Source organism: Neoarius graeffei, chromosome 8, assembly GCF_027579695.1.
Source record: "Neoarius graeffei isolate fNeoGra1 chromosome 8, fNeoGra1.pri, whole genome shotgun sequence".
In the NCBI taxonomy this organism is placed as follows: Eukaryota; Metazoa; Chordata; class Actinopteri; order Siluriformes; family Ariidae; genus Neoarius; species Neoarius graeffei.
Window position 1 is genome coordinate 60,296,781 of NC_083576.1, and position 23,744 is coordinate 60,320,524.

Sequence of the window (23,744 nt, forward strand, 5' to 3'; positions counted from 1 at the left end):
ACATGGGCGACGCATTAATACTAGCCGAATCAGCAGCACGGTCACCCAGGAATCAAATCTTTGGGGGGAAAAAGACAAAAGAGAAAACTTTCAGCACTGCTCCAGCAGTACTAGAATGCATGAATGAATGTAAGCTGTGAAAAAAAGCTATTTTGAGAGAACTGGCTAATGGGTATTTCAAATTCACTAGCATATGTGCTCGCATAGTTCATTAGGCTACCTAACTGAATAGATGCAATGGAACACATCTGGTTAACGATTCCGCAAAGATACAGCTTGCTTTTCATATTTTATCTCACATATACTGTACATGCATGTGTTTCTTCATTCGATCATGCGCTCGTTCTCAAAACATGCGTAGTATTGCATTATTTATCCAATGAAGACATCAAAAGCGAACTTGCAAAACCTCAGGTTAGAATGAAGTGTAGGTTTATGGGATGTCTATGAAGTCTCCATCTGTGTATTCAAAATTTAATTTAAGCGAACAATGTGGAAAACTAGAACCAACAAAAAGTGGGGGTCAAATGATAGATTGGCAAAAGGTCGGAGGATGTACCGCATCCCACACTTAATGGTTCCTACATGGTAATGTTGTCAATGTGACATTTAAATTGATACAAATTTCCATATTTCTTATTCTCCCACGTGCAGGCTCCGAGGGTGGAGACAACAGTACAGACTCGAAGCGCTTCATTAGCATAAGAGAGATGCCATCAGAATGACATTTGGCTAATAGCGGCAGGATTGATATGGTGGTGCTGTTAAGGAGCCTCGACCTTCATCTTTATTTGTGCTTGGTGGGCTTAATTGCCCAAAACGTACATGCTTACATATCTCTTCATTCCTACCCTTGTGCTAAACAAGCTGCTTTCTGATTGAGAACATGATGAAAAAGGATTTGCTGCTGTACTGCTAATCACATCATCAGTTGCCTGACAGACATGGCATCTGTAGCATATATGGCATGACGAGGAAGGGTTTGTGGTGTGGTACTGCAATGGAGAAAATAATTTAGTGAACGGGGAAATGAAAATGGCAAAGGCTAGGACTTCCTTTTCATATGTAAATGGACTGGAGTCAATTAAATACCTCAAACATTATGCTAATCAGTCAGTGATTAAAGGTCCGTGATAGAAGGGGCGGGGCTAGTTATCATCTAACTGGCATAACACTAACTGAGCCACGCTATTTAGCAATTGTTCTACGAAAACGAGTTGTACATGAGCTGATAGCCTATAGGCTGTAAGCCATGTATGACGAGATTGAGTGGAATAACTGTTTTATTATATCCACATGCACTGGATATTGAGAAACAGTGTTTTTATTTTTACTTTGTGCAAATTCGATGAATAAAAACTTTATACAGAACGTCCGACAAAATCATCTCCGCTTAACAAACCGGTGAAATGACCGTAGCAATTTGTGAAAAATGCTATAATAATAATAATTATTAAAAAATAAAAAAGATACGTTATTACCATCAAATACTTTGATTCCATATTTTGTTGCTTTATTTAAGGGGGGGTTGTTGTTTTCAGGGCAGCACGGTGGTGTAGTGGTTAGCGCTATCGCCGCACAGCAAGAAGGTTCTGGGTTCGAGCCCAGCGGCCAGCGAGGGCCTTTCTGTGTGGAGTTTGCATGTTCTCCCCATGTCTGCATGGGTTTCCTCTGGGTGCTCCAAAGATTAGACTAATTGGTGGCTCTAAACTGACTGTGAGTGTGAATGGTTGGTTGTCTCTATGTGTCAGCCCTGTGATGATCTGGCGACTTGTCCAGGGTGTACCCTGCCTCTCGTCCATAGTCAGCTGGGATAGGCTCCACAGCTTGCCTGCGACCCTGTACAGGATAAGTGGCTACAGATAATGGATGGATGGATTTGTTTTCGAGTAGTTTTTATTTCATCCTTGGTTGGTTCAGCAACAAGTGCCACCATTTTGTTTTTCTCTACTCACTCCCTGTGTCTGAAATCGTTCACTCGTTCACTACTCCCTACTCACTATATAGGGAATTACTATATAGTGAGCTCATTGGTAAAATGAAAAAACGCTTTCAGACACTAGTCCGTCACGCTGGTATTTACGTCATTACTGTCGCACAATTAAAACGTGCCAGATCAGTCGGCTGGTGGGTTTTCAAAATGAAAAATAAATGCATGTATTTTTGTGATAAATCCATATTATACTGAGCGTATTTCCCACATTAATCAATACAAAGTACCTGCATCTTTCAGTTTTTTTTTTAAAATCAAGGATGAATACTTTTCTTCTTTGCCGCGGCCTTTTATTAAATCAAATTTGAGACTTTTTTTTTAAAAGATATTTTTGGGGGGGGCTTTTTTCACCTTTTTATTATTGGATAGGACAGTGTAGAGACAGGAAATGAGTGGGGGAGAGAGACAGGGAAGGATCGGGAAATGACCTCGGGCCAGAATCGAACCCGGGTCCCCGGATTTATGGTATGGCGCCTTATCCACCTGAGCCACGATGCCCCCCAAATTTGAGACTTTTAATTTGATTTCTTTCAGCGCGACCGCAATGCATGATGGGATATATTGCTTTGGTTAGTGACCATCGGTTGTACACTACATTTCATGATGCATTTTGGGATACTTTGAGTGCACTATATAGGGTGTAAATAATCCTCACTAAGGTTTCGGACAGCACTACAAAATGGCGTCCCCACTATATAGTGCACTATATAGTGAGTAGGGAGCGATTTCTGACACAGGGACTGTATATGAGCTGATAGCCTAGTAGTAGAGCAGCCAATCAGAGCGCGCAATTGCTCATATCCAGTGAATGTGAATAGAATAATTAAGATTATGTGGTAATAGCAGTTTAAATGGAGCAATTTAAAGTGAAGTACTCCTTTAACTTAAGTTGATTAAGGGAGAACCATTGATTACAAACGGTTGAACATAGATCTGTTAATACACAGGTTGTATATTGATTCAAGCTGTCAAAAACATAAATGCGTATAAAATAAAATAATAAAATAATGCAATTGAATTCATTTCATTTAATCAGTGCAATTTAATTTCTTCCTCCCATAATTTAATAAGACACAACTATTGGATAGGGTGCGTATAAGGTCTTTTTTGCTGATTTGCATATATCTGAAAATTTGGTTGGTGGTCTCATAAATTCAGTTCATAAATTCAGTTTTCAATAAGCCATAGTGTGTGAGCTGTAGTGAATACAGCACGAATTCACCAGCAATTTTAGCCCCAGGTTCATTTCATTGTATCTAGCCAAAGCTTAAAAACTGATCTAATGAAATATTTATTAATATGCATTACTGTTATTGTTGGATATATGCATGTTATTAGGCCTATTTGATGGATATGTTTGTGTCCTGCTTTAAAATAGAATACATTTTCATAAACGAATGATTAAAAGCAGCGGATTACATTTTAAACAAAGCTAAACAGCAGCAATATTCATGAAGATAAATATGCTACGTTTCGTGTTCCTTTGCACGTTAATCTCTCTCTTTTCTATTTGGTTTAAGATGGAGTGTACTCAGTGAAGCTGTACTGTTAAAAATAGAAGCGCGGTCCCTCAGCGCTCAGAACATGGCCTAGACATGCAGACTGAGAGCAGCTCGATGGGGGCTCATACTAATACACCCACCCTGCCAGCACAATTTATACCCCGGCTCTCACTCACGGTTACTGCTCCACACTGTATGGAACGAATGAGTGTTATTATTGTTGCTACAAGAACGAGAGAGATTTGGGCTGGGTTGGGGGAGAGGGGGGTGGGAGCGAAGTGCAGTAAACGAGACTGCCAACACAAATCTCCCCAGGCTACAGTTTAAGATTTCGGTCATAAAAAGAAATATCTCTCGAACCCAACAGGGCCACATTGATTATTCAGGAGAAAACTGTGGGGCGAAAATATTGCAGCTCAGACAGACACAGAGAGAGAGAGAGAGAAAGAGAGAGAGCACACACAAAGAGGGTTTGGACACGTTGAAAATGATCCACTGCTGGGTGCACTGACTTTTTGTCATGCAATACACCTCATATGGGAGCAATACCAAGAAATTAAAGAGCAGGTTTTATTTTGCCTCATTATTATTTCTGAAGAGCTAAATGAACGAAGCAGTAGCATTGTATAAAGAAAAACACACTCACACACGAATACATCTCTTTGTATGCATCACACTGATGCACGTTTACTGAGCTTCTCTGCTTCCTCCTTCAATCTTTGTATTCAATGTATATATTATACACTCCATTGTGTTGTGCACATCTGTAGGAAAATTATGTATCTGTTAATGATGTGTGAAAAGAAGGCCAGTACAAGCTTTTAGACAACCCCCTCCTCTCTCTCTCTCACACACACACACACACACACACACACACACACACACACACACACACACACACACACATCTTGCGCCGTTCGACCATTTTTCCAAGAAATGGGGTTAATTGGCTTTTACTCTCTTCTCTACACAGCAAAGCTTTGTTGAGACAGAAGCCCCACCTCTAGGAAGCGCAACAGAAAGCCAGCAGCCATGGCGATTGAGATCAGCAGGTGGTAGAGATGATTACCCCAGTGTGCACTGTTCTCAGATCACGGCTTGAGTCTGCTGAAACGAGTCCAGACCTGCTGTGTTTGCTGGCCAACCAGCTGCCCTGTATATCTCTCTTTTTTTGAAATAGCCAGACATCGACTTGCAGAGTCGTCTGCTGATTGGAGACTCAGTCGATATACCCAATACATGTTACAAAGCATGCATGACTAGTAGCACAGCAGTCCAGTGGCTTTAACACGTGTTTGTTGTTGTGTGGATTAACAGTAAGAGATTGATTGGTTGATTTGGTATCATTTTCCATTGGGGAAACTTCACAGGAGGATGTGATTGTGTCTGAACGATCAGAATAAAACTCCACTGAGCTCTTCTTCCCAACAACAACGCTATTGCTTTATGAATAGAAATGCACAAAAAGCAAACGTTATAACGGTACTTTTTGTGTACCAAGTCTAATAGTCCTTTTCCACGAGACGGTGTGTTACAGCAAAGTGCAATAATAAATACATTTTGTTATTATTTTTATTTCTAAATAATCTCCTGCTTTATTTCTAAAAAAAAAAAAACTCCGCTAAGGACAATAATCGACTCTTCTATGATATGCAAATCTGCAACCGCGACCACTTTACGTGTCCGGATATATTTCTAAAATTATTAGAATCGTGTGCCTTCATGTGCATCCTGGAGGATTCCTGCTACCCATGATTGTGGATTGAGATATGGAGTCATCATATTTCTACTCTGGCTATGTTTTGTCACTATTGAACTTTACTTCTGGGTGGCACAGTGGTTAGTGCTGTCGCCTCACAGCAAGAAGGTTCTGGGTTTGAACCTCGTGGCCAACTGGGGCCTTTCTGTGTGGAGTTTGCATGTTCTCCCCATGCCTGTGTGGGTTTCCTCCCACAGTCCAAAGACATGTGGATTATGTCAACTGCATACATGTCAACCTATACGGATCGTCCGGAAATTATACGGATTTTAGCTCATTTCAAGGGCGTACGGGTGTATAAACAAAGTCTTACGGATTTTCAGTATTTTCTGACCTAAATTTATTTTGTGTATCTTACTTGAACATCGTCAGCTGATCGTCGCAAAAACATACAAAAGCTCGATTTATAGACAAAGAACAGTGTGTATGCAGGGGCAGATAACCCAGACTATGTGAAACCGGATGTTTATTCCTCAAGCCTCGTGCAGTATCGCAACTGCGAGACTTCGCTCGTTCCGGTCATGCGCACGATCTGCATTTAAATGCGCCAAACGAACGAGCGACATTGTTTACACCTGAGAGATTTTGAATAGCGTCTGCTGAGTGAAAGAATGGGAACACCGAGAAAGAAAATGAGATACGGCGGGCGGTATCTTCCTGAATGGAAGGAGACATTTAATGGTGTCATTGTTCAGGCGAAAAATGAGGAGTACGTGCACTGCACAGTTTGTGTGCGAGATATAAAAGTTGCGGTGTCTGGAGTTTACGACGTGAAGGAACACATGAGGTCCAAACTACATCAGTGAAATTTGCACCAGAAACAGAATCAGCTGCAAATGACGATGTTTGCAAAGCCTAAGACCGATGATCAACCCTCTCTCTCACGTCATCATCTCTCATTATCTCTAGCCGCTTTATCCTGTTCTACAGGGTCGCAGGCAAGCTGGAGCCTATCCCAGCTGACTACGGGCGAAAGGCGGGGTACACCCTGGACAAGTCGCCAGGTCATCACAGGGCCAACACACAGAGACGAACAACCATTCACACCTACGGTCAATTTAGAGTCACCAGTTAGCCTAACCTGCATGTCTTTGGACTGTGGGGGAAACCGGAGCACCCAGAGGAAACCCACACAGACACAGGGAGAACATGCAAACTCCGCACAGAAAGGCCCTCGCCGGCCACGGGGCTCGAACCCGGACCTTCTTGCTGTGAGGCAACAGCGCTAACCGCTACACCACCGTGCCGCCCCCGATGATCAACCAACAAGTGTAATAAGAGCAGAGGTCAGGAAAATCCACACTGACTGCAGAAAAAACCTGGGCACAGACACCCTTACTGCACTACTGCAATGCAAACTGAACACAGACTTCTGTTGTGACATCACCCCCGCAGAAAGGCAGTTACAGCTGGCAAAGAAGGCTGCCAGTGATTCATAATCAAGATCATGTGTAAACATGACTGACTGTGGACAAAAATGGTGACGTTTGAGTGCTTTCTCTGGCTATATGAAAAGTTGACTGTGGACAAAAATGGTCTCTGTGAAAAGTATCCCATTGAAATGGGAGCAGCCTACACTTTGACTGACAGTGCACAGACAGTGGAGTTGGAGTGTTTTCCCTGAGTCTGTAAAAAGTATTTTCCTTTGGAGTGGGAGCAGCCTACCCTATGAACAATAGGATAGCAGTAAATGTGTATTGTACAAATGTACATCAAAATAAAAGTTTGGTGCGATTCGAAGGCTATAAGGATTTTATGTTGATTTTATGGATTCCTTCCTCTGATACTACAGGTGGACGCCCAACGGGGTCGACATGTATGCAACTGGCAACTCTGTGTGTGAATGTGAGTGTAAATGGTTGTTTGTCCTGTGATAGCTTGGTAAATTTACCCAGATTGGCCAAGGGATCGCCTCTCGCCTGAAGTCAGCTGGGATTGGCTCCAGCTTCTCCTCTGATCCTGACGGATAATATATTTGTGGATCTGCCCCGTGACTCTGATCAAATTTCATGGAAATTGGGTTGTTAGGTTTTGCCCAATCCTGTGTACAGACAAACATAACCTCCTTGGCAGAGGTAATAAGCAAAATAGCAAAATGCCAGATTTTGCATGTTTATCTTTAACAAATATGCAGTTTGTGGGGTTTTTTCCTAACTTAAAGTGTAAAATTACATAGCGTGGTTTATGCAAATATATTAATTAGCATCCACAATGTGATTTACTAAGTCTGAAACTTTGGGAATTCATAAGACTAAAAAGTAGGTATTGTATTTCCAGAAGTCTGTTTCCTCCAGTTGAAGAGTAAATTATATTTTTCTTTGCTAGGTTTTAATAATACGAATGTTCAACAAGATTTGTTCAAGTTTCTTAAAATGATGTTTAAATATTTACATGGCAAAGTGGGTTTCATACTCTGATGCCAACAGCGTTTAAATAGAGAATGTCAAAAGGTTTATATGACTTAGATGTACCTTATAAAGCAAAAATACACTTTCATTTTGCATTCTGTCACAGTCTTTAATAGGAGATATACTGATATATTTAACAATTATTCCACAAAATCAAGTTGTACATGAGCTGGTAGCCGATGAGACGCCTAGCACCGAATTAGCTATAAGCCAGGTACGATGAGATTGAGTGGCATGATTGTTTTATTCTATCCGCGTTCACTGGATTTTGAGAAACAGAGCATTTTTATTTTTTGCAAATTCGATAAATCAAAACTTTATACAAAACATCCGACGAAATAATTTCTGCTTAGAATGTAAATAAACTGGTGAAATGACAGTAGCAATTTATGAAAAAAATGCTATAATAATAATAATAATAATTCTTGAAAAATAAAATATGTTCTTACCATCAAATACTTTTTATTCCATATTTTGTTGCTTTTTTATATTTTTTGTGGTCTTCTTCAGGTGTTTTTTATTTTTTATTTTTTAAGTGGTTGGCAAACAAACTTAAAGGTGCATTACTGCCACCGACTGGGCTGGAGTGTGGAACAGGAGATATTTTGGGGGTGTTTAACCAAAAAAAACGATATTCTTTCAGCTATTTCTGTTCCTTTTAAATACTTGACAACAATTTTTGGGGTTTTGTTTTCGAGTAGAGTTTTTACTTCGTCCTCGGTTGCTTCAGCAACACACTCCACCATTTTGTTTTTCTCTACTCGCAGTACGCGAGCTGATAGCCTAATAGTAGAGTAGCCAATCAGAGCGCGCGATTGCTCATATCCAGTGAATGTGGATAGAATAAAACCAGATATACTGGTTGCTCAGTTATAAGCGTGTGGAATTGATTACTTCAGTTTGACTCGTCCAGGAATTAAACTGCAGCTATTAAGAACAAACCCACAAAAAGCCTCCTTTACATGTTGTTTCCTCCCACTGGTTTGTTTGTGACATAATTCCCGCCATTATCGTTTGGGAAATCACCTGTAACATGCACTTTTATCCCATTACACAGAGAAATTAGCTTGGGCTATTTGGGATTTCACCAAATCAGGACTCAAGAATGCTGAGCAGGGGCATGTGGGTGGAAGTAGAAATAGTGCAGAGCAAATTTCAATCACAAGCTGGTACTATGACAATATGACAGCCACCATGTTGAAAAACTACTAACTAGCGAATATTTTCTCCTAGACAGCAAAGCACATAAAGCTTCAGTAGTGTCTAAGCTGCAAAGCTCCATGTTGGCAGGTGTGTTTCTTTGCGCATGTCTGTTTGAATGGAATTTTCTTTGTAGCCTGATCCTTTGGACATGCAGAGCTCAGCAGAAGTGCTCTAATCTCAGGAGCCATGGCCAAGGTTTAAGGATGCTCCTCCACACACTTTCCTACACCTTCCTTCTTAATACCTGCAATTCTGATTATACAAACAGAAGGAAAAAAATGCCACTTTTTTGCATTGGATTGAATTATACATGTCTGAATGTGTGGAAGTGTTCCCGATGGTGCTCTTCAGTATCAGCAGACACACGGTGACCTACATACTGCAGTATCAGCTCCTCTCCTGTCACACTGCAGTGCTGGGGATCCACATGTTCTTTGTGTTTCGCAAGGGTTGACAATTACCTCAAATCTCATCCATTTAGATGATCATGTCATATTCTGATTTAATTTAGCTGCTATGTCAGTCTCACTTCTCCTTTCGCTAGTCCTCCCAGGTCTGTGTTCCCCTTTGAGATCTCCATGATTCAATCATGTGCTTATGGTATTGGCTCAAAGGTCAGGAAACTCCGTCTGTAAATACAATAGATGGGAAAATAAATGGGGATCGGAGTCTGTTATGGTGCTTGGGGTAGAAGGATGTTCTTTCACATTTCAGGCCCCCCCCCCAGTGATGGGGAGGCACCTATGATGCATGTTCTACAGCCGGCAGCAACGCTGTGATAGGACAGGTTGGCACGGTAACCTACTTTGTAGTGTGTGAGCGATGAGAGGGTGTTGTTTCCGTCAAGGATGGATCCGTCTTACCAAGACAATATACTGTCATGTGACTTAAAAACCTTTGCCCTGGCTGCCTGAAGGATTTATACACACAGTGCTGCGGTGCACTACTATATCTCTGTAGTCGGGAACTTCAGAAAACGGGTCACTTGAGGTCACATGTTCCTCAGTCATTAAACTGATAGGATCTGTAGGTCTAGCAGAAGCAGATCCCTAGTGTCTGATTTGCACATGTCTACCTTAAGGGAGGATAAAAGGGCATACCAGAGACACAGCAAGCTCATTATGGCTTTTAGTGATTATGCTCGTCAAATGTGTTGATAATGAGGCATACTCGTATCTGTACATGTGATCCAGCTCGACGATGCATCTTTTTCCCAGCTTTCTGCTGGTGAAAGGCATCCGAAGCGCATTTAATGCAAGAGAAGGCCCATGGGATATCCGATTTGCATAGTGACTTCAGTTCTACACTCGAGTGCTGTATTATTACGGTGAATTTCTCCTCTGCCCTGTTTTCCCTCTCCACTTTTGGCTTCTATGAGAACACGCTGCCTGATGTATGATCTCTGCATCTGTCTCTTTGTCTCTCCATCAAGCACCTGGCTGACAAAACACAGGTCAGATTCATATAAATGACAGGATCAAATGGCTCATATGTCTATGCTTGCTTGTGTGTAGGGGATTAAGGTTATGCTACCAATTTGGCCACTGGCTGGATGTGGGATTCACATCATGCCTGTTTATATCCCCAGACATTCACCAGCATGTCCAGGAAACAGCAGGGCCCCCTGTGATAATCCTTTCAATCCTGCTTCCATCACCACCCGCATTTACACTCTATTATACCCCTAAAGCTGGTATCAGGTCTGAGTGAGTCTGCTTACCAAAATAAATCCCATCAAAAAGGGTTCTAAAAAGAGCTGGATTTATATGTAGATAGTTTGTGTGATTATTATTGCCGCTGAGTCAGATCGACAGAAACAACATGGGAAAGAAATAAGTCTCTTAGAATGGCAAAGGTCAGCGCAGTCCGATCCTTTGATAACCAGATTGCTTTCCCGCCAGGCCTTAAAGTTAGGGGAGAGCAATACGACAAAAATCACGTCATGATTCTTGGAAGCATTTCTATGATTTGACGATATTCAAGTTTGCTCGGAAACCCATTGTATTAATAAACAAATCTGTAATCCATTTTACAAATCGGCTACTTCTAGCCACTTAAACCCATTTAAGCAATTAAATATCAACAACATCTTCGAAAAGCGCACTGTGACATAATTCCGATTATTATGTCATCATATTGTCGAGCCCTACTCGTACTAGAAGGTAATCTGAGAGCATGGACGGAATAAAAAGCCCTCATGGCTCCCATTGCTCTGAATATTTTGACAGCACTCAAGCCACAAGCACTGAAGTCACACATCGCGACGTAATACACTTCACCGAACTGTGATGGAAGTGGTTTCCATGGCAACAGCTTCCTCTCAGTCCCCCCATTCACCAAGCTTTAAATCCACTGTGGGGGTGTAAGTAGGAAAGATCCCCCCCCCCTCTCTCTCTCTCTCTCTCTGTGTTATTTGTGCTTCTCCATTTTTCATGAGCATACTACTAGAGACACGTTTACACTGAGCGAAATTATTATGACTGAATTTTTATTATTCTGTTCCATGCAGATTTGTAATATCTGACTAGAGGCAGCCTGTGGATGCGGTTATTAAGAGGGCTGCTATTTTCTCCTTAAACATTTTTAAGGCTACAACCTCGTGCATCTTTTTATAAAGAATATAATAGGATGTCTAAAAAGTGGAACTGGATTACTGCACTTGACTGGGATGCGCGGCGGCATGAAACTGCTGATTTTAATTGGAAAGTTAAAAGTCTTCCTATAATTATTCCCGAACTGTGGTTCAATCAACGCTGAATAAACCATTATTCCTTCTCTCTGTAATGATCAATGTCTCTAATTGTGTTTATATGCGCTAATAAAAGACAAATGAATCAGTTTTATTATGCGTTTTTCAGTAAACTGCTCTATTAGTGCTAGACCAGCTTGGATCTCTATCGTTGGAGCTTGTGTGAAGGAGTATTTCCTCAACATTTCCTTGCTCTATAGGATGAGCAAACTGTAGAGGAACGTTGAAGGAAAATCCTGAAAGACCAACAGTGAAATTATTGCAATGCCTACTGAACTCCTGCTCTTAGGTCGGGTTTTGATTAAAAAAGGGGATTATGGTCTAAGCAAAATCTGCCTTGTGCAAGATGATTTGGAGGATTACATTTCATTTTTCCCAGGTCAGAGCATCAGACCATCTGATAAGCCATTTTCAACCTATTTTCTCCAATGTGGGTCACTAGGACAGTATTAAATATGATCATGTACGTCAGATTGCAGGTTTATATTTGTTTTGATTTGCTTCTTTGGTTTACTTTGTAGACATCTGAATATACAATATTATATTTGCACTCCATTAAACCCCTAAAGCCGACACTTGCTGTGAGTGCGCCTGATTACCCAAATAAAGCTTATGACAAAAGGGCTATGAATTTGTGTGGCCTGCATCCTAATGCAGCACGTGATAAAGTGCTGGATTACGAAAGAACAGTCTTACAAGTGTTTTGAGATGTAACACGTTCCTTAATAATATTGCTCCTCAACTAACCGTTCTCTTTATGTGGTATAATCTAATCTGACTGAAAACGCTTCCAGTAGCTTTGCTGTTCTGTTCTTCAGTCAAATTGAACGTGGTACAGCATAATTCTATCTTTGTGTGCCTGCTAGACAGTGGGAGTGTGTTTAAACTCCTCTCTCTCTCTCTCTCTCTCTCTCTCTCTCTCTCTCTGTGTTTTATGCTTTGTTGCAGCTGACATCATCTCTACGGTTGAGTTCAACTCAACAGGGGAGCTCTTGGCCACTGGGGACAAAGGAGGACGTGTGGTGGTTTTCCAGAGGGAGCAGGAGGTAAGTGCAAGAATGAGCATGGGTCATCCTGCACATCCTGCGAATGCTGCACTGCTAACGTATATTTAAATAATATTGGTTGGCATTGGGTGGCACGGTGGTGTAGTGGTTGGCACTGTCGCCTCACAGCAAGAAGGTTCTGGGTTTGAGCCCAGTGGCCGATGAGGGCCTTTCTGTGTGGAGTTTGCATGTTCTCCCCGTGTCTGCGTGGGTTTCCTCCGGGTGCTCCAGTTTCCTCCACAGTCCAAAGACATGCAGGTTAGACTAATTGGTGGCTCTAAACTGACCGTAGGTATGAATGTGAGTGTGAATGGTTGTTCGTCTCTGTGTGTCAGCCCTGCGATGATCTGGCGACTTGTCCAGGGTGTACCCCGCCTTTCACCCATAGTCAGCTGGGATAGGCTCCAGCTTGCCTGCGACCCTGCACAGGATAAGCGGCTACAGATAATGGATGGATGGTTGGCATTGAGTGGTATATCATATATATATTCCATTCAGCTAGCATGATATTGAACGAGTCGAAGACGAGTTATTTATTGAATTATTGAATATTCTGGGTGGCACGGTGGTGTAGTGGTGTCGCCTCACAGCAAGAAGGTTCTGGGTTCGAGCCCAGTGGTCGACGGGGACCTTTCTGTGTGGAGTTTGCATGTTCTCCCCGTGTCTGCGTGGGTTTCCTCCGGGTGCTCCAGTTTCCCCCACAGTCCAAAGACATGCAGGTTAGGCTAATTGGTGGCTCTATTGACCGTAGGTGTGAATGTGAGTGTGAATGGTTGTTTGTCTCTATATGTCAGCCCTGCGATGACCTGGCGACTTGTCCAGGGTGTATCCCGCTTCTCGCCCATAGTCTCCCAAGGTTCCAGCTTGCCTGCGACCCTGCACAGGATAAGCAGTTACAGATAATGGATGGATGGATTATTGAATATTCGCATCAGCTCTGACGTGTGACATCATGTTGTCTTGACAACCATGCAATATCCTAAACCATATTCAACATTTATTCTCCATTGGGTAGAGTGATGTAATACACGTAGGATAAGTAATATGCTAACAATATTGCATGCTCTCAAACCAAATGAATGAAACCCGCTAGAATGGAATAGAATGTGTTTTTATTCCATCGAAAAAGTGCCCTGTATAATAATATTCATTATTGTATATATTTCCCATGTACTGTATAAATGGTTGTGGTCAGAGCCTTAAAGTACTTTTATGAATGGAATTAATCGAGTAACAAATGGTCAATATACAACTTATGTGTACCAAACAACAAACCTGAAATATGGTTGAAATCATGGTTGCCTTAATGTACTGCTTTAGCAATTTCCACCTCTATTGATCCTTTTGGCTGACAGGAAACCACACTAATTTGCTCTGTACTTATTGATGATGAATACATTTATATCCTGCATTACCACCAACCATGACAGAACACCCAGTGCTGCATTATGTTTAATTCAGTATGTAGCTACAAAATTAGATGTCCTGCATCCAGTCCAGTCCATTCCATTATCCATAACTGCTTATCCTGTGCAGGATTGTGGACAAGCTGGAGCCTATCCCAGCTGACTATGGGCGAGAGGCGGGGTACACCCTGGACAAGTCGCCAGATCATCGCAGGGCTGACACCCATAGAGACAAACCATTAACACTCACATTTACACCTATGGTCAATTTAGAGCCACCAGTTAACCTACAGTGGTGCTTGAAAGTTTGTGAACCCTTTAGAACTTTCTATATTTCTGCATAAATATGACCTAAAACATCATCAGATTTTCACACAAGTCCTAAAAGTAGATAAAGAGAACCCAGTTAAACAAATGAGACAAAAATATTATACTTGGTCATTTATTTATTGAGGGAAATGATCCAATATTACATATCTGTGAGTGGCAAAAGTATGTGAACCTTTGCTTTCAGTATCTGGTGTGACCCCCTTGTGCAGCAATAACTGCAACTAAATGTTCCCGGTAACTGTTGATCAGTCCTGCACACTGGCTTGGAGGAATTTTAGCCCATTCCTCTGTACAGAGCAGCTTCAACTCTGGGATTTTGGTGGGTTTCCTCACATGAACTGCTCGCTTCAGGTCTTTCCACAACATTTCAATTGGATTAAGGTCAGGACTTTGACTTGGCCATTCCAAAACATTAACTTTATTCTTCTTTAACCATTCTTTGGTAGAACGACTTGTGTGCTTAGGGTCGTTGTCTTGCTGCATGGCCCACCTTCTTTTGAGATTCAGTTCATGGACAGATGTCCTGACGTTTTCCTTTAGAATTCGCTGGTATAATTCAGAATTTATTTTTCCATCAATGATGGCAAGCCGTCCTGGCCCAGATGCAGCAAAACAGGCCCAAACCATGATACTACCACTGCCATGTTTCACAGATGGGATAAGATGGGATAAGATGGGATAATGCTGGAATGCAGTGTTTTCCTTTCTCCAAACATAACACTTCTCATTTAAACCAAAAAGTTCTATTTTGGTCTCATCCATCCACAAAATGTTTTTCCAATAGCCTTCTGGCTTGTTCATGTGATCTTTAGCAGACTGCAGACAAGCAGCAATGTTCTTTTTGGAGAGCAGTGGCTTTCTCCTTGCAACCCTGCCATGCACGCCATTGTTGTTCAGTGCTCTCCTGATGGTGGACTCATGAACATTAACATTAGCCAACGTGAGAGAGGCCTTCAGTTGCTTAGAAGTTACCCTGGGGTCCTTTGTGATCTCGCCGACTATTACACGCATTGCTCTTGGAGTGATCTTTGTTGGTCGACCACTCCTGGGGAGGGTGACAATGATCTTGAATTTCCTCCATTTGTACACAATCTGTCTGACTGTGGATTGGTGGAGTCCAAACTCTTTAGAGATGGTTTTGTAATCTTTTCCAGCCTGATGAGCATCAAAAACGCTTTTTCTGAGGTCCTCAGAAATCTCCTTTGTTCGCACCATGATACACTTCCACAAACATGTGTTGTGAAGATCAGACTTTGATAGATCCCTGTTCTTTAAATAAAACAGGGTGCCCACTCACACCTGATTGTCATCCCATTGATTGAAAACACCTGACTCTAATTTCACCTTCAAATTAACTGCTAATCCTAGAGGTTCACATACTTTTGCCACTCACAGATATTGGATCATTTTCCTCAATAAATAAATGACCAAGTATAATTTTTGTCTCATTTGTTTTACTGGGTCCTCTTTATTTACTTTGAGGACTTGTGTGAAAATCTGATGATGTTTTAGGCCATATTTATGCAGAAATATAGAAAATTCTAAAGGGTTCACAAACTTTCAAGTACCACTGAAACCTGCATGTCTTTGGACTGTGGGGGAAACCGGAGCAAACCCACACAGACACAGGGAGAACAAGGCCCCCATTGGCCACTGGGTTCAAACCCAGAACCTTCTTGCTGTAAGGCGACAGTGCTAACCACTACACCACCGTGCTGCCCCCTGCATCTATTCAGTAATATTTATTGACTACATGTAGTGCCAGGTCCAGATGTAGATTTCGAACCAGTCTGAGAGGTTTGATTGCACTTTCTCCATCTCTTATCTAGAGTAAGAACCAACCTCAAAGGAGAGGAGAGTACAACGTTTACAGCACATTTCAGAGCCACGAGCCGGAGTTTGACTACCTGAAGAGTCTTGAGATTGAGGAAAAGATCAACAAAATAAGGTGGCTGCCCCAACAGAATGCAGCTTACTTCCTTCTCTCCACCAACGGTGAGTTGAGTGAGCAGGCATCACAATGGATTTACACTGTATGCTTTCTGTAAACGAATTATTGGCTCCACCAATAGGAGGGCAGAGTGGTATGATGTGAAACTCAATGGGACAGATACAAATACAGTAATGGCAAAAATGAAATGTAAACAAAACTTTTTTTTTTTAATCAAACCCCTTCATGCTCAAGTGTAGTCAGTATTATAACCTGTGAAAGAAATTCTGACATAAACTATATTATTCTATCCACATTCACTGGATATGTGCAATTGCATGCTCTGATTGGCTACCCTACTACTAGGCTATCAGCTCATATAACATGAGTAGAGAAAAACAAAATGGCGGAGCGTGTTGCTGAACCAACCGAAGAAGAAATAAAAACTCTACTCGAAAACAAAACCCCAAAAATGATCAATTATTTAAAAGAAACAGAAAGAGCTAAAAGAATATAGTTTTGTTTTTTTCCCCCACCAATATCGCCTGTTCCACTCCAGCCTAGTTGGTGGCAGTAATACACCTTTAAACTGGCTTGCCAACCGGCAAAAAAAAACCTAAAGAAGAAGAAGACGACCTCCCCCCCCCCAAAAAAAAAGAAAGAAACAAAATATGGAAAAAACTATTTGATGATAAGAACATATGTTTTTTTTTTTAATTTTCAAGAATTATTATTATAGCACTTTTCACAAATTGCTACTGTCATTCCACTGGTTTGTTTACATTCTAAGCAAAAATGAGAACTTTTTGTATAAAGTTTTTATTAATCAAATTTGCAAAAAAAAATGCTCTGTTTCTCAAAATCCACTGAATGTAGATCGAATAAAACAATTATTCCACTCAATCTCGTCGTACATGGCTTATAGTCTAATCGGCGCAATGCGCCTCGTCAGCTATCAGCTCATGTACGACTCAATTTTGTGGAATAACTGTTAATTATACATGTACATTGCGGTCCAGTCGGAACTATTTTCAGGTAGTATGAAAAAAAGGCCGTGCTATTTCGAAGGAGGTCCTTTATGTGAAAGCAGAAATGTGTGTCTGTTCTCAGTGTAGGCAATTCTATATAGTCCTTTTTTAACACATTATAGACAAAAGTGTAACAAAGGAGTACATTTACAAATATAAGTGAATTCTGTGTATGTTTAGCTAGCTAAGAGTGGCGTAGCAACTTCAGTATAAAATAAAATAATTCCATTACCCTGGATCAATCCGTTCCCTATTCACTATAGTGCACATTTGGGGTGCAGCTTTTTGTATTTTTATTATTGGATAAACTGTATTGAGAAGGCCAATGAGAGGAAAAGAGCCAAGTACCAGGAGCTGGTGGAGGAGTGCAGGGAGAGAGGTTGGAGAACCTTCTATGAGCCCATAGAAGTCAGCTGTAGGGGTTTTTCAGGGCGCTCCCTCTGCAAAGTCCTGAGTCGCTTGGGCATTGTAGGAGCAGCTAAGAAGAGGGCCATTGCATCCGCAAGCGAAGCCGCAGAGAAAGCCACACGGTGGCTTTGGATTAAAAGGGGTGATCCGTGGATTGCTACTAGGACGCAAGTCGGGGCTTGATCAACCCCGGCTGGGTCACCTGGGTGAAGGTGTATGATGTTGCGAGACCCGAAACACCCGAGGACCCCAGGATACATCACTGAGGATGCGTCCCAGTGCATCCATGAGGTGTTTCTAGCATAGTATTCCTGGGTAGTGCAGCATATATTCAGTTTATGACCAATGCACAGTACTTTAGCACAAAGTACTGTACCACATTGCAGAATGTTTTTTTTTCTCCCCTCAAAATACAGTAATATGCAAGTATGAGACGTGGTTTAACAACCACTAAAGCCAACACTTGTTGCTAGTTGTGCTTTTAATCCAGAAAATCACTTATTTTTTTTATGTTTGGTTGCTGGGCATTTTGCAAGACTACTGATTTTTTTTTTTTTTTAAACAGTGATGTGTTTATGAAGCACTCACTAGTAAATGCTGTTTGAAATCAGTCTGGTGTACTCTATAATAAAAGAGTATACAGTAAAAAGGGAGCGATTTCAGACAAAGCGCTTTTCTTGTAGCTAGCGAACAGCAGCTAGTTAATAATAATCATGTTTGTTTTTGCAGATTGACAGAAATCATTGTGTTGTTAATGATCTAGCTAATGTAATATGAACTCGCATGCAGCTAACTTGCTAGTCACTAAAACTAGTCACTAGCTATCCTTATACTAGTTATTCCTAGTTAGCCAGCTAGCTAGCTTGGTTTTTCATTGAACAGTAGTGCTAAGGATCCATCCTCAGGAAAGCCAGTAAACTAGCAGTGTAGCACACTAAAGGTCATGATGTTTGATAGCACTGATCACAAGGCTGTTAAGATTTCGCTTTTGGAAGTGAGACTGTTGAAGGATACACCTGCTAAAAGAGCTTCGTCCCGAATGGATCACAAGTATATTAGTGATCGTCATTTGAATATGAGTCATGTGTTTGAGTTTATTCTTTCGGGTGAAGGTTTTTAGAGCCAGTTTGCATATACAAGCATATATTTTTGCATATATGAGCATACCGAACACATAAGCAATCCTGTTACATCCGCAGAGTAATTTAATCAAAAAAATTTCCATGGAAACCTCTTTTATGAAAAGTGAGGTGATGCAAGACATGGATGAGAACAGTGAAACAGCAGTGAGGTGTGCAGTTGGAACGACTGAATGGTTCAAGGTGAAGGTGGGACTTCATCAAGGATCTGCTTTGAGTCCTTTCTTGTTTGCCATAGTGATGGATGGCTTGACGGACGAAGTGAGGCAAGAGTCACCATGGAACATGATGTTTGCGGATGATATTGTGATATGTGGTGAAAGTAGAAAGGAGGTTGAGCTGAGTTTGGAGAGATGGAGGTATGCATTGGAACGAAGCGGAATGAAGGTGAGCAGTAGCAAAACAGAATGCATGTACATCAATGAGAATGGGGATGAGAGTGTAGTGAAGATGCAAGGAGTAGACGTAAAGAAAGTTGGTGAATTCAAGTACCTGAGGTCAACTGTGCAGGAAAATGGGGGCTGCGATAGTGAGGTGAGAAAGAGAGTGCAGGCAGGGTGCAACAGTTGGAGAAGGATTTCGGGAGTCATTTGTGAAAGTCCCAGCAAAAGTGAATGGTAAGATGTATAAGACAGTAGTGAGACCAGCTGTGATGTATGGATTGGAGACCGTACCCTTAACGAAGAGACAGGAGACAAAGTTGGAGGTGGCGGAGTTGAGGATGTTAAGGTTTGCAATGGGAGTGACGAGGTTGGACAGGATAAGGAACGAGCACATCAGAGGGACAGCACATGTGGAGAGCTTGGGAATTAAGCTAAGAGAGATGAGACTGAGATGGTACGGGCACATCCTGATAAAAGATGCAGAGCATGTTGGAAGGAGAATGTTGAGGATGGAGCTGCCAGGCACACGAAAACGAGGAAGGCCAAAGAGGAGATACATGGATGTGGTGAGAGAGGATATGAAAGTGGCAGGTGTGGTAGAGAAGGATGCGGAAGACAGGGAGCAATGGAGATGAAAGATCCGCTGTGGCGACCCCTAATCGGGAGCAGCCAAAAGAAGAAGAAGGAGGTGTGTGTTTGACTCTCAACACGACAGGAAAAGATCTGCTGCACTGCTGTTTGTTAAAGCTGTACTGCATGTAGTCAGGTGTATTAATAGAAATGATTATCAGCACAAATTAATCTTTGCAATACAAAATAATGTTACTGTATTCTGTTACTTAGACGATAGAGTGAGAGTTCATGAAACAGTTTCAGGCACAGTTAAACAAAGAAGAACATTAACTGCACAAAATATCAAACTTCCAGTTTAGAAAACAAATTGGCAGTGAGCTGTTCAGGAATTGGAAGAGCCAGCTTTGATTGGTGAGCTGAATCAAGTGATCTGATTCACTGTAAAGAGACAGGATTCTCATCAGTGTTGTCGACTAAACCAGGGATTCTTAACCTTTTCTACTGTAAGGCCCACCTATTCATACTTGTAATGAATCGGGGCCCATTAAAAAAGATCCCCAATTATTTTGGCTCACCTATTCTATTAGAATCTAATAATCTATTGTAAAGTGCATTAATGGGATGCAACATCACTCCCTGTTACAGATGAGAGCCCAGGAATTAAATCAATGCAGTAAAAACAAACTGTTTTTATTGTAGGTTTTGTATTTAAAACTGTATGGATGTGCCAGAAGCCAACATAAAACCATGCATGCAGGGCATTCTCAGTCAAAAGGGATTAATGATCCAAAAGTGGAGTGTGGCCGATTAACACAAGAACTTACTGCCATGTTTGTGTATAGCAAACAAGCAAGTTATTAAAACCAAGAAGTACACTCAAGTGAAGTGGATATAGAAACCACTCAATGGGATACATCCTTACACACTAACAAAGAAGGATTTTTCCTACAAGCTTGGAAAATTATCCATCCGTTGAGTTCCCCGACATCTCAAAGTACCTGGTGCTGCAGACATCGTTCTACACAGACACACAGATGCAAACCTGGAAGAGCATGGAGGAGTACAACTTTTTATATGTGATTGAGTTAAAGATCTTGGGATCAGGACACTACAAGATAGACGGCAGTAGACGGATTCAAGTGCAGGAAGAGTGTTTATTAGCAGACGCGATATTCACAAAAGCAAAGCAGAATATATAAACAGTGTTATAAACATGGCTAGAAACAAATGTGATAATGATAATACTTCGCAAAGCCTCTGTGAAAACAATGTCCATATCTGCATGTGCTGATTGCGCTCAAATCAGTATCAGGTGCTTCCTATAATGACTGGGTCCCAAGCGCGTGCACAACGCACTCTGTGAGCTCATGTGTACATCACCATGCATCACCGCCGGAATGCTTCATTTTCATCAATAACCCATCGCAAAGCATCGCAAGCTTTAATGTGACCGTAGCTTAATGAGGCAGATGTGACGTCGGATGCAACCCAGCAATTGTACTCTACTACGAGTAAAAATTAGCTTCAACTTAAAAGAAAATTCGCAGCCCACTAGAGGGTGCTTTGCAGCCCACTAATGGGCCACGGCCCAGTGGTTGAGAAACATTTGTACTAAACTATATGTAGAACAGAAATATGATGTATAGTAGGATCTGACTTCACTACAGAAAAGAGTCTTGGTAAATTATGCATTTCCGCAAACAATATGACTTTGTTCTTCACTAATCAAAGCCCAAATATGTAAGCAGTAAATATGTAAGCACTATATTGCCAAAAGTATTTGCTCACCTCCCTTGACTCACATATGAGCTTAAGTGACATCCCATTCCTAATCCATAGGGTTCAATATGACGTCGGTCCACCCTTTGCAGCTAGAACAGCTTCAACTCTTCTGGGAAGGCTGTCCACAAGGTTTAAGAGTGTGTTTATGGGAATTTTTGACCATTCTTCCAGAAGCGCATTTGTGAGGTCACACACTGATGTTGGACGAGAAGGCCTGGCTCTCAGTCTCCGCTCTAATTCATCCCAAAGGTGTTCTATCGGGTTGAGGTCAGGACTCTGTGCAGGCCAGTCAAGTTCATCCACACCAGACTCTGTCATCCATGTCTTTATGGACCTTGCTTTGTGCACTGGTGTACAGTCATGTTGGAAGAGGAAGGGGCCAGCTCCAAACTGTAAAAACAGTCTGCATGTCTAGGTGCTTGATTTTATACATCTGTGGCCATGGAAGTGATTGGAACACCTGATTCCGATAATTTGGATGGGTGAGCAAATACTTTTGGCAATATAGTGTATATTAAAGGGCCAAAAGTTTGGGGACACCTGACCATCACACCCATAATTTGGGTCTTCTTCAAACTTTTGTCACAATGTTGGAAGTGCAGAATTGTATAGAATGTCTTTCTATGTTGTAACATTACAACTTCACTGGAACTAAGGGGGGGGGTGGCATGGGTTTCCTCCGGGTGCACTGGTTTCCTCCCACAATCCAAAGACAGCCCTGCAATAGATTGGCAAATTTGCCCAGATTGGCCCAGCCCTGTGATAGGTTGGCCAAGGGTGTATCCCACCTCTCACTCGAAATCAGCTGGGATTGGCTCCAGCTTCCCCCGTGACCCTGACAGATAAGTGATATAGATAATGGATGGATGAATGGAGCTAAGGGACCCAAACACAGAGGTCCATGACTGGTTTGAAAGAATTCGAGTGGCCTGCACAGAGCCCTGACCTCAATCCCACTGAACAACTTTGGGATAAATTGGAATGCCAACTGCTCCCCAGTCCTCCTCGTCCTGACATCACTGCATAACTTCACTAATGCACTTGTGAATGAATCAGAAAGTTCCCACAGCCATGCTCTAAAAGCTTATACATATAAGTGCAAAGCATATTATAACAGCAAAGTTGGTCTAAATCTGGAATGGGATGTTCCATAAGCACATATGGTTATTATGGTTATTAACTGTCCGAATACTTTTTGGCTATATGGTGTATAACTGAAAGGAGCCTGTACTAATTATTAATATCAATTATTATTTGTTAGGAGAGGACAGCAAAGTGTCAGGTGCATAGATGAGCCATGCAATATACACTCACCGGCCACTTTGATAGGAACTTATTCTTGATTCTGAGATTCCTGTTCCTGGCTGCAGGAGTGAAACCCAATGTGGTCTTCTACTGTTGCATGCTGAGATGCTTTTCTGCTCACCACGGTTGTAAAGAGTTGCTATGAGTTGCTATATCCTTCCTGGCAGCTCAAACCAATCTGGCCATTTTCTTCTGACCTCTCTTATCAACAAGGCGTTTGTTTCCACCCACAGAACTGTCACTTAGTCAATGTTTTTCGGTTTTCGCACCATTCTGTGTAAACGCTAGAGACTGTTGTGTGTGAAAACCCCAGGAGATCAGCAGTTTCTGAAATACTCAAACCAGTCCATCTGGCTCAAACCAACACCCATGTCACAGTGATAGTCACACTTTGAGATCACAATTTTTCCCATTCTGACGTTTTAAGTGAACATTAACTGAAGCTCTTGATTTGTATCTGCATGATTTTATGCATTGTGCTGCTGTCAAGGGATTGGCTGATTAGAGAACTGCATAAAACAGCAGGCATATGGGTGTTCCAATAAAGGGGCTGGAGAGTGTATTTTGTCACAGCACCATATATTGGCATTGAAAATGAAGCAAAAGGTATATAAACAGAATGCACTGATACATTTTTAAAAATTGTTTTTGACATATTATGTAATGATGACCTCCGTCATATTGCAGAAATGAAGGGTGTTTTTCAGTTATTTCAGACGATATAATTTACATGCTGCATGAACTGGAAAGCTGCCACTATTGTGCCAGATTGTGTGCAATGTCTTGTTGCTCATTCTCCA

At 41.6% G+C, this 23,744-nt stretch overlaps 1 protein-coding gene across 2 annotated transcripts in view; it reads left to right on the forward strand.

Annotated features, from left to right (window-relative positions):
• LOC132890759 (serine/threonine-protein phosphatase 2A 55 kDa regulatory subunit B beta isoform) overlaps positions 1-23,744 on the forward strand; it is a 116,349-nt gene that overhangs the window by 60,411 nt on the left and 32,194 nt on the right. For both annotated transcript variants that reach the window (XM_060927947.1, XM_060927948.1), the window contains exons 2-3: positions 12,563-12,660; positions 16,226-16,391. In XM_060927947.1, coding sequence (XP_060783930.1) covers positions 12,563-12,660; positions 16,226-16,391 — 264 coding nt within the window. The remainder of the gene's footprint in view (positions 1-12,562; positions 12,661-16,225; positions 16,392-23,744) is intronic.